This window comes from Dipodomys merriami, unplaced genomic scaffold (assembly GCF_024711535.1).
Source record: "Dipodomys merriami isolate MVZ:Mamm:240054 unplaced genomic scaffold, mDipMer1.0.p SCAF_64, whole genome shotgun sequence".
NCBI lineage: Eukaryota > Metazoa > Chordata > Mammalia > Rodentia > Heteromyidae > Dipodomys > Dipodomys merriami.
Window position 1 is genome coordinate 3,010,849 of NW_027206224.1, and position 11,785 is coordinate 3,022,633.

At 46.6% G+C, this 11,785-nt stretch overlaps 1 protein-coding gene across 2 annotated transcripts in view; it reads right to left on the minus strand.

The window, feature by feature from the left end:
• LOC138815406 (rho family-interacting cell polarization regulator 1-like) overlaps positions 1 to 8,587 on the minus strand; it is a 28,246-nt gene extending 19,659 nt beyond the window's left edge. For both annotated transcript variants that reach the window (XM_070004784.1, XM_070004783.1), the window contains exon 1: positions 8,374 to 8,587. In XM_070004784.1, the coding sequence (XP_069860885.1) occupies positions 8,374 to 8,414 (41 nt within the window). In that variant the 5' untranslated portion in view covers positions 8,415 to 8,587. The remainder of the gene's footprint in view (positions 1 to 8,373) is intronic.
• Between the last annotated feature and the right edge of the window lie 3,198 nt (positions 8,588 to 11,785).

Consider the following 11,785-nt stretch of genomic DNA (forward strand, 5'->3'; position numbering starts at 1 on the left):
TTTCCCCATTGTGGAGCCTGGCAGCCCTTTCTACCACTGTGTGGCTGGTAAGGTCAGGAGCGTAACCTAGCCCTGCATTCACTACTCACTGGATACTGGTTTCTGGGGAACCTGGGGCTTTGTTCCTGCTTCATAGATGGGAAACCTGGCAAGGTTTGGGTATACAGACTTGGGGGTGCATATTTGGCAATAGACCCAGTGTTCTGTCTTTTCCAAAGCCAGCACTGTACTGATAGCCTTTCTCTGGAATGGGCTGAGGTGGAGCTGAGATCTGATCCCCCAATCGGGCCAAAGGAGGAGCTCAAATGGCCCATCTCTCCCATTAACCAGGTACTGTTGGCCCTCTTCAACCATGGGCACTGAGCCCATACCATGCCTCAGACCCAGTCTCCTGAAGCCATATGCAGAAAGGGTTCAAGGGACTTCAAAAAGGTCTTTAAACTTCTGCCCCTGATCTAGACCTTGAGGGCTGGAGCCCTGGAGGCACTGACAAACTCCATCTCCCAGGCCCTCACCCTTAGCCTCTCCCAGTTTTCCGCCTCTCCAGCCCTCCTCCTAACCTTTTGCCTGGAACCGCCTCTTGTTCCAAAGCTGTGGATGGCCTCCCAGGTCTCATGATTGTCAGAAGATGCCATTCTCTTCCTCTGTCCTCAACCCTGCAAAGGATCACTTGAACCCAGGCACACATGAGCCTTCCTGGCACTAAAACGGGCACCAGTGACTTCATACTTGCTAGACAAGTGCCCTACCACTGAGCCACACCTCCAATGCCCCCTGCCCCCTTCTGAAATACCTCCTCAGCAAGGCATGCATCTTCCAAATACCTTTTCTGCAGACAGCCTCCTCTTGTTACTCTGTCCAGCCCCAGGCTGACTCTCTTCCTCCTCTGTACTAGGGCTAGGTGGCTTTCATACCCATGTGTGCCTAGGGGCCTGACTGTTCTCTAAGCAACGTGCAGGGCCTGGACCTCAGTACTGGTCACTATTGTCCTGTCTCCATAGTGGGAGTTCAAGAAATATTTGTTGCCTGAGTAAGTGGGTGAATGAGCAAATTCATGACCCTTCGACTACCCCCACTCCTATCTTCATTCAAACTGTCTGCCCTGTCCTTTTGGTTGTTGTTTGAGACCATTCTAAGGCGCACTGTATAGCCCAGGCTATATAGCCTTGAACTTGAGATCATCTTGCCTCTCAGCCTTCCAAGTGCTAGGATTAAGGATGTATGCTTTGTATGTGGGCCTTGTCTTCTTGATTCTATCTGCTTCATATCTTTTGAATTCATTTCTTCCTCCATCTCACTCCTACTACTAGTGCTCCATTTTTAAAAATTTGTTCATTCCGTGAATACTCCTTGAGCACCTAGAACAGGAGTCACACATAGGGCTGCTTATGCATTCATTCTCATGTTGGGGATTGGACCCTGGCTTCCTGCATGCTAAGGAAGCACTTACCAGGCTACTTCCTTATTGTTTGTTTTGGTGGTAATGGGGTTTAAACTCAGGGATTTCTGCTCACCAGGCAGATGCCAGGCCCCAGCACTTTTTGCCTTTAATATAACTTTCAGATAAGATCTCACAGTTACCAAGATCTTCCTAAATACCTCCCAAATAGCTGAAGTTACAAGGCACAATGTTCCATGCCTGGCATGTTTGGTTGAGATAGAGTCTCACTAAATTTTTGCCAGGGTCAGCCTCAAATTGTGATCTTCCCAGTCTCCATCTCCTGAGTTTCTGGGATTACAGGCATGAACCACCACACCCAGCCCCAGAATCCACATTTTTCATGGATGATTTCCATATTCTTCACAATCAGTCAGCCACACTGACCTGTGTCTGGCCATGTCTCTCTGTTCTCTTATATCTGGACCTGAGCTACTGTTTGTTTGTGTTTTCCTGACCATTCAGTGTCTACCTTTGTGACTAAATTTAATCTTTACCCAACAGCCTGGAAGAAGGACCTTTCAAATAATCAATCAGATCATATTATTCTCCTTCTTCAGAGGTTTTGATGGTTCCTTATTGCCCTTAGGATAAGTCTATGATGAGACTTTCAGGAGATCCAGCCTAAGTTGACTACACTTTCTTATCTTTCACAAGATAAAGCCTGAGCTGCTCTGGCTTCCATTATTCCAGCCTACCTGCAGTGGACATGCTGTCTACTAGGCCCAATTTTTTTTTTTTTTTTTTTTTTGGTCAGTAGTGGGGCTTAAACTCTGGGCCTGGGCACTGTCCCTCAGCTCTTCAGCTCAAGGCTAGCCCTCTGCCACTTGAGCCACAGCACTACTTCTGGTTTTCAGAGTGGTTTATTAGAGATAAGAGTCTCATGGACTTTCCTGACCGGGCTGGCTTTGAACTGGGATCCTCAGATCTCAGCTTCCTTAGTAGCTAGAATTACAGTTGTGAAGCACCAGCGCCCAGTTTAGCTCATCTTTTCTCCTATCCTCTCTTCTTCCTTTTTTCCATTAGAAAATAGCTCAAAGGCCCCCTCAACCCAGATCCTCTTCCTCTGAAACCCCATCACTGCCTATTGTACTTGTCTATGGGCAGGCCTGTGACCACCAGGACCAGCGAAGATGGAGCTACTTGTGAGTAATGGCACACCCGTGAGTTGGTCTGGCCCTTGCCCCCCTGCCTAGAGCTCTTGATGGAGGCGTGGCATCTGAGAACCATGGGATACTAAGAGTCCTGTATCTCAGGCCTCTTCCCAATTACTAGTGAGTTGGCCTCCAAGGAAGGACATATCTGAAACCCACGATGCAGAGGAGACATCTGAAGCAGGGAAAGCAGCACATTTCCAGGTCATGTGGTTAGGAAGGGCTGAGCCTGAGCTCCAGCTTGGCTTCCTGACTCATAGTTGGATTGGCGCTGCCTGAGTCAGGCATCACTCTCTGTACTCTCTGGGTACATCCTCTGCATGGCACTGAGCTGGGAGCTGGGGTGGAGCAAAGAATCATGGGCATTTCCGACCCAGAGAAGTTCTTATTTTGAGGGAGGAGTGGACTTTGTTCTAAGAAAAATCCTCCTAAACAGATGGCACAGGGTAGCAAGGGCCCTAGTGAGCACCCGGGGCTCCCACATCATGCTGTCTGCTCTATTTTGGGGAGCTATGCAGCTCACGTCCAAAAATCCAGAAAAACAGGCTTCTTTTATCCCACCCCACAGTTCCCATGGTTCATAGCTCTCTGGCATCCAGCCTCCCTGCCCCCAGCTTTCTGTGAAGAGACAGAATAGAAGCCACCCCTTTATAATACCTGTGGCCACATCATTCATTCACCAGAGATTCACCAAGCATTTGTGTCCATCAGCGCTGGAGGTGGGGGGGGGGAAGTGGGAAGGGATAAGGACTAAAGTCTAGATTACCATCATCCCTGACACAATTGGTCAGGTCAGGTATATCCCCCAAGTTTATATATACATCTTCTCACCCACCCCCCAGTCCTGGGGCTTGAACTTAGGGCTTGGGTGCTGTCCCTGAACCTCTTTGTGCACAAGGCTAGAGCTCTACTACTTGAGCCACAGCCCCACTTCTGGCTTTTTCTGAGTAGTTTATTGGAGATAAGAGTCTCACAGACTTTTCTGCCCAGGCTGGCTTTGAACCTCGATGTTTAGATCTTAGCCTCTTGAGTAGCTAGGATCACATGTGAGCATCCAGCATTCAGCTTATACACCTTCTTTATCACCAAAGTTGTGGGTATATCTGTGAGATTGTACACCACGTTGATGGTGGATGCCATTTCTAGGCCTGCCTTGGGGTCAGTGGGGATGGAAAACAGTATTTGGGAGGTATGCAGGGCTTGGCACTCCATAGGGATTTGGAGATGGAGGCATCCTAGATGCAGGGCTTTGGGCCTGGGGCATGTGTGGAAGGTAGTGCTTTCTCAATTCAAACTGGAGGCCTAGAGGATCAGGTTAGAGAGACAGTGATATGGTCAGTTAGGGTAGGTGGCAACTGAGAGGTCTGGGGTTCCTTCAGGGGAAAGTGTCCAGAAGGCAGCTAGACATGTGGGTAGAGGAAAGAGAGGGTCTGCACTAGAGATAGCTTTTGGAGGAGCAGTGATCAATCAGGGCAAGTGAGAGAAGACCAAAAGTGCCAGAAAAGTGGGTCCGCTGAAGGGTTTCAATATAGAGTGGAGTAGAAGCCGACCTGAGAGATCTAAGTGTGGGATTCCACTTCACACACAGCCAGCTTCCACATACCCCCAGCAGGGCTGAGGTCCAGTATGCTGTCCCATGTTCTAGTCTAGACTTTACCATTCCTAGCCCTATTTACTCTTTTTTTTTTTTAAAATCAATTGTGAGGCTTGAACTCTGGGCCTGGGCGCTGTCCTTCAGCTCTTCAGCTCAAGGCAAGCACTCTACCACTTGAGCCACAGCACTACTTCCTGTTTTCTGAGTGGTTTATTGGAGATTAGAGTCTCTTGGTTTTTCCTGCCAGGGCTGGCTTTAAACCTCGATCCTCAAATCTCAGCTTCTTGACTAGCTAGGATTACAGGTGTGAGCCACCAGTGCCTGGCTCTTTTTTTTTTTTTTTTTTTGGTTATAGGGCTTGAACTCAGGGATTGGGTACTATCCCTGAGTTTTGTTTTTGTTTTGTTTTTGTCAGGGCTAGTGCTCTACCACTTTGAGCCTACAGAGCCATTTCTGGTTTTCTGGTGGTTAATTGGAGATAAACCATGATCCTTAGATCTCATCCTCCTGAGTAGCTAGGATTAAAGGCGTGAGCCATCAGTGCCTGGCAAACACAAGGTTTTGTAGTGTTGTTGTTGTTCTTGTGTGTGTGTCAGTCGTGGAGCTTGAACTCAGGGCCTAGGTACTATCCCTGAGCTTTTCTACTCAATGATAGTGCTCTACCACTTTGAGGTATAGTTCTACTTCTTCTGTGAAACTTATCTCCAATTAGCCACCCAAAAGCCAGAAGTGGAGCTGTGGCTCAAGAGATGCAGTGTGAGCATTGAGGGGAGGAGAATCTAAATGCGAGTACAAGGTCCTGAGTTTGAGCCCCAGTACTGGCACAAAAAGGTGGGGGAGGGATTCCATGCAAATATAACTAACAAGATAAAAGTTTTCTTTCTAGGGGCTGGGAAGGTGGCTCAGTGGTAGAGCGCATGCCTTGCATGCCTGAGGCCCTGGGTTCAATTCCTCAGCACCACATAAGCAAAAAGAAAAAAGACAGAAATGGTGCTGTGGCTCAAGTGATAGAGCGCTAGCCTTGAGCTGAAGAGCTGAGGGACAGCGCCCAGGCCCAGAGTTCAGGCCCCATGACCGGACCCCCCCCCCCCAAAAAAAAAAAAAAGTTTTCTTTCTAGTCAGGCGCTGGTAGCTCAGGCTTGTAATCCTAGCTACTCATGAGGCTGAGATCTGAGAATCACAGTTCAAAGCCAGCCAGGGCAGGAAACTCCATAGACTTTTATCTCCAATTAACCACCAAAAACACTGCTAGTGGTGCTCTGGCTCAAGTGGTAGAGCACTGGCCTTGAGCTGAAGAAATGGGGGACAGCACCCAGGCCCAGAGTTCAAGCCCCATGACCGACAAAACAAATTTTTTTCTTTCTCTCTTTTTTTGGTCCAGATACTGGCAATGATGAGCATGATGAATGAATGGACATTGTCAGGAGAGTGGAGCATTGGTTTGAGTATTTCAGAACGGTGGTTTTCAGTCCATATCAGGATATTGAATGTAAAACTCCCTTTCACCCTGAAATTTCCCCTTTGAGAAATTTATCTCAAAGAAACAATGATCTCAAACAGAAGATCTATGCCTAAAGATGTTGATTACTGGCTTTCTAAATCAGGCCTGTTGGAGGGAGACAGAGGATGAAAGAAGTTTTTGCATGTTCCTAGATGTTCCAGGGCTACTGAAAATGGATGTCAGGCATACACCAAGCACTGCTATGTCTCTGGCATCGTTCTGGGTACTTGGGGACACAGTGGTAGTTCTGAAGGAGTTTAAAGTGTAGCAAAAGGAAATAGATAGTAAGTTAGTTCATATACAGCTAAGTCAACCCAGAGTCCGTGGCTCACTCCTGTAATCATAGTTACTCAGGAGGCTGAAATCTGAGGCTCAAGGTTCAAAGCCAGAGGAGCAGGACAGAGCATGAGGCTCTTATCCACAATGAACCACCAAAACACCAGAAGTGATGTGGCTCAAGTTGTGGGGCTCTAGTTTCAAGTGAAAAAGCTTAGAATTGTGCCTAGACTCTGAGTTCAAGCCCTTGGACTGGGGGAGGAAAAAGCAACCATATAGATAAGGCGATTTTAGAACATGATGAAATTTGTAGTAATAGGAGGGGCTCCTATTTATCAAGGTGGCTGAGGAAGTCTATTTTGAGGCAGTGACATTGGAGCTGAGACCTGAATAAGAAGGAAACATATCAAATGGGAACAGCAAGATCCATGGGTAGGATATAGAAATGAGCTTGTTATATTTAAGTTATGTAAGTTGGAAGAGAGGCAAAGAGGTAATGTCAGAGTAGGGTGAGGTCAGGTAGGAGAGAAATTTTTATATATCAGTAGAGAAAGATGAAAGACAGCTTGTGTCTATGTCCATTGACTCAGAGCTGATAGGGCTAACAGTGACCATTCATGCCCAGAAATTGGAATTTTCCCTAATTGGATTATGTTCTTTGTATTTAATTATGCCACAAAAAGGTATACAGAGAACATGGCATCTTTTTCTCAGCGAATATGACCATTACTCATTGGGATATCTTCATGCTGGCTTCCTCACTGGAAGGTGTAAATTTCTACTCTGGGCGGGAGATTCTCCTTGGGACTCCAAGACCAGGTGGTCTCTGCCATGGACCTAGCAGGTCCAGTTTTGGCCTCTAGGGGGAGCTGTGAGCAGGGCCATGCTAGGCTAGTTGTGGGTAGGGGTGGGGTGACTTGTGTGTCCCTTGGGTAGGGCTGGGCATCCTTCCTTCCTTCCTGACTCCCTTCTCCTAAGGGACAAATGGGAGGGACATCTTTGCCTTTCTTAGATCATGCGATGAGCTGTTCCCCTGAGGCTCTTTCAGGCTAGGTCCCTTGATAAAGGCTATGGTGTGTGATACAGTTTGTGTCTACCACTAGAAGGGTCTGACAGAGACTCGTGGTGGTGAGGGTTCAGTCACCAGGTATCTAGCAGCACTCTCTCCTGACGGGACATGATGATCTACACGATCTATGGTGGAGTCCCAAACGGACCCCCAAGTCCAGAGTTGGTCTTTGGCGCCACCATGTGGTAAATATCCACATTACAATTTCAGACTTCAAATAGCCATCCACTCCAAGGACGCTCCATCATCTCTAGGCCTGTTTACTTGCATATCAAAGGGGTATGCCACACCCAATCTGTTCAGTACGGTATAGAGGCTTTGCACATACTCCAACCTGATCACAGGTCAGAGACTGTGGAACACCCTCATCACTATTAAAACCCCCTCCCACAACCCAAGGCCAGTCAGTATCTTTGAGCAGTTCAAGGGTACTTTTCACAGCTGATCCTGCTCTCTTTGGAAACTCCTTTTGGCTTCTGTGACCACTCCTCTTGAATTACTCTGCTTCTCTGTCTTTCTTTCTGCCCCTTATAGGGACTGGGCCTCTTCCCTCTTCTTTGATACTTTTCTCTAGGGAATTCCAATAATTTCTAGAGTCTGTACCCATTTAGGATGAGCCTCAGGCTTTACAAATTCATTGTGTAAAGTCAACCCACTCTCCTCTCGTCAGAACGCTATCGCCTGGGTCACCTCTCCCCCTAAGACTCCATCAGCCCTGAGTGAACTCCCTCCTTTCCACCTATACCATCTTGCCTTTGACCAGGCCAGTACCTGCACCTCCTGCCAGGTCTAAGTCCCCTTTGTTCCACTGTGCTGGTCCTGGTTCCACAGAACAGTTCTAGCCTGTGCACATTGGACCCTGCTCCTCCTCACTTCATCTCTGATAAGTTTCTCCCTCAAGCTCTATCCGGACTGAATTTCTTTGTGATCCCCTGAGCACAGACTGCTTTTCCCTGCCTCCTCCTGCACAGGCTGGTTTGTGCATATGAATGCTTTTTCCTCTTTCTCTCACCTAACTCCTTCTTGCCCATTAAGTCTTAGCTAGGACATCATTTCTGGTCTCCCCAGACCCCAGGTTGATCCAGGAACCTCTCGTTCACACTCACAATGCCCTCTACTTCCCTCCCATCATGGTGCTGATCTATTTGCTCCCCTTTCCAAAAGGATCACCTGCTCTTGATCAGAGCTCCCCACTTCAACCAGATCTAGACTGAGTCACCTGACTGCCCAGTTCCCATACTCACAGGGCCCCAATCTCAAAAGCCACTGAATTCTAGCAAGAGCCTGTAAGTCACCAGAGTCAACCAGTGGCTAGGCTAGTATTGAACCCAATGCTCTTACCTTTCTCTCCAGAGCTTCCACGAGCCCCCTGATGCCATCATGAGTTGAATCAGTCCTTGAAGACGTGGGGACCTTGACCAGAAGAGAATTATCCTGGGGGATTCTCTCTTGTGGGAGGACAGTCCGGGCTCTTGAGAGCCTAGGATGCTGTCACCAGAAGCCAAGAGGGCTGGTATATGGGTGACCTGAGGTCAGCACATTTGATGAGAGAACTTAATGAGACTTCCTTCTCCCACAGGACTGCACAGTGGGAGTGCTGGCCGACGTGTCATTTGGGGAGGGCCTGAATTCCTGAAGGGTGTTGGTGGCAGCTGTTCTAGTCCCCAGGTTAATTATTTCTAATGTCATGGAGTAGAGAATGTGCTGAGGTGGGGCCTCCCCCACTCAGCCTGGGCCTCCCAGGGCTCTGCTCGGATCTCTCCAGACCCATTCCACTGAAGGAAGATTGGTTCATTTCTGCTTCAGGTTTCCACGCTCTCCCTCTGCTCCAGCCCTACAGGACCCTTGGCTCTTCTCTGTGGGGTTTCAGTTTGATCCTTTGCTCCTGTGGTGCCCTCTGCTCCATGAATGGCCCCAGCTCACCTGCTCAGAGAGTTCAGCAAATACTGATGAACTGAATTGTTCTGTAAATAAACAAAAAGTGCCAACCAGGCTGCCTGGCACAGAGGAGATACCCCCTCCACTTTACCAAATTTGCTAAGCAAACATCCCAAAGTAAAATAGAAAGAACCCAGCCAATCTTTTGTGCCCTCTTCCCCAAACTGCATTCCTTTGCAGTTCTTTGGGAACAGCCCTGCTATCTCTATTCAGGCCCCTGCTTGAAGTTCAGCAGGGGCCTGAACTTTAGATCTGACCATTCATCCCCTAGGAGCAGAGAAGCCTTCCAGTATTCCCACAGTTGGCCTTATACCCCCAAGCTTTCTTCCTTGTCCTTTGATTTTTGTGACAGTACTGGGGCTTGAACTCAGGGACTGGTGCTGTCCCTGAGCTTTCTCACTCAAAGCTAGTGCTCTACCACTTGAACCACAGCTCCGCTTTCAACTTTTCTGGTGGTTCATTGCAGATAAGAGTGTCACAGAGCCTAGCTCTAGTGGCTCATGCTTATAATCCTAGCTGCTCAGGAGACTGAGATCTGAAGATTGCAGTTCAAAGCCAGCCTGGGTAGGAAAGCCCCTGAGAGTCCTATCTCCAATTAACCCCCAGAAAACCACAAGTGGTCCTGTGGTTCAAAGTGGTAGAGTGCTAGCCTTGAGCAAAAAAAGCTCTGGGACAGTGCCCAAGCCCAGAGTTCAAGCCCCACATGGAAAGTAAAAAAAAAAAAAATGTGTCACAGACTGAGGGGATGGGTGGGGTGGGCTTGGAGAGATTAATAAGAATGATGAAAGGGTGACATTGATCAAGATGTATCACTCATGAGCAGGGCACTGGTGGCTCCCGCCTGTAATCTTAGCTACTCAGGAGGCTGAGATGTGAGGATCATGGTTCAAAGCCAGCTGGGACAGGAAAGTCCGAGAGAGTCTTATCTCCAATTAACTATCAGAACACTGGAAGTGGCGCTGTGGCTAAGTGGTAGAGTGCTAGCCTTGAGCTGAGTAGCTCAGGGACAGCTCCCAGGTCCAGAGTTCAAGACACACCACCGACAAAAAATAAATAAATAAATAAAATAAATAAATAAACATATATATATATCACTCATAAAGTGATATGTTGAATTGAAACCCCTTTGTATAATTTTAAAAATAGATAAAAATAATTTTTAAAATAGGTTTTTCTTTAAAGACTCTCATGGACTTTCCTACCCAGGCTGGCTTCAAACCATGACCTTCAACCGATCTCAGCCTCTGAGTAGCTAGGATTATAGGCATGAGCCATCAGCCCCAGGCTTTTCTTACATTTCACAAAATTGAGATGCAAGTTCTATGGAGCCAGGAACTGTAGTGTGTCAATAGCACTCCTTGCCAGCACTTTCCTTAGGAACTTGAAGGACGCTTACTGAATACCTACTGGAATATAAATGGCTGGGGGCACTGGGACATTTTCCGTCTCTCTGAATCTTGCTAACACAATGTCTTCTCAGTTGGTTGGCTCAAATTTGCCCTAAGACACAGGCTCTCTTTCACTTGAGTGGCCTGGATCCTTGTGAAGCTTCATGTCTTTCTCACCATTGTTTTTCTCCTTACTTTCCAGAATAGCATAGCAGCTTGACAATTTCACACTAAAGCTGAAAACTTTCCCTGAGAGTCATCTTGACTTATCTCTTGGAATTTGCTTCCTACCTCCCTTGCTTTATAAAGACTATGACTCATTTATGCAGCTAGCAGTGTCTTCTCTGGGATTTCTCATAGCAAAGAAGCAGGGAAGTGTGTGTCTCTGTGTATGTTTCTTCACTATCCCTTTTTGGTCCTGGCTTTTCTTATCTAAAACCCTAGATTTTATGAACTTGAGAGGAGAGGAGAGTCATTAGGTTTTCCCTTAACTTTGACAGACCTCATTAAATCACTCTGTACCTCCCAAGAGTGCAAACCTTTGCAGAGTCACCAAAGCTCCCAGCCTCCAAATTCTGTAGGGACACAAACTCATCTTTTGTTTCTTTGAAGAATTTCCACATATGACAGACTCTGGGTCTACCCTGGAAATCAAGAAAACTATAGAGTATTTCTAATGTATCTTCTGTTTTTGTGTGTTGGACTGGGGTTTAAACTCAGGGCCTGAGCTGAACCCTGTTCCTTAGCTTTTTTTCTCTGAAGGTTAGTGCTCTACCACTTGAGCCAAGCTTCAGTTTTGGTTTTTTGGTGGTTACCTGGAGAGAATAGTCTCATAGACTTCCATGCCTGGGCTAGCTTTGAACCATGACCTGCAGATCTCAGCCTCCTGAGGAATTAGGGTTACAGATGTGAGCAACTGGCACAGAGCTCTAATGTATTTTCAAGGTGGCATCCTTGAGGGGAAAAAGTGAAGGAAAAGGTGACATTGCCCAAAAAGAAATGTAGTCATTACTTGACTTATGTAACTGTAACCCCTCTGTACATCACTTTTATAATAACAGTAAACACTTTTTTAAATAAAAATTTAAAAAGATATCCTTATACAAGTGGAAATGTTGTATATTTGGAATACAAAGAATAATTTCAAGATAGATATAAATTGAGAACCGTCAATATGTGGATGGTACTTTGAACTACTAGACTAGATGAAAAGTCTTGGGAGACTTTTTTTAAGACACTTAAGAGAAAAATATATACAATGAAGTCTGAGGGATTAATATGGGACTCTGATGAAATAAATGACATCTAAAAAACTAAGAATATATGCTGACTGTATGGGGTGATTGAGATGCTTATTGATTTACACAAACTCTAGTCTCAAACAGAAGAGTGAAGAAAGAAAAACTTACTGAAAACTGTGACAAAAT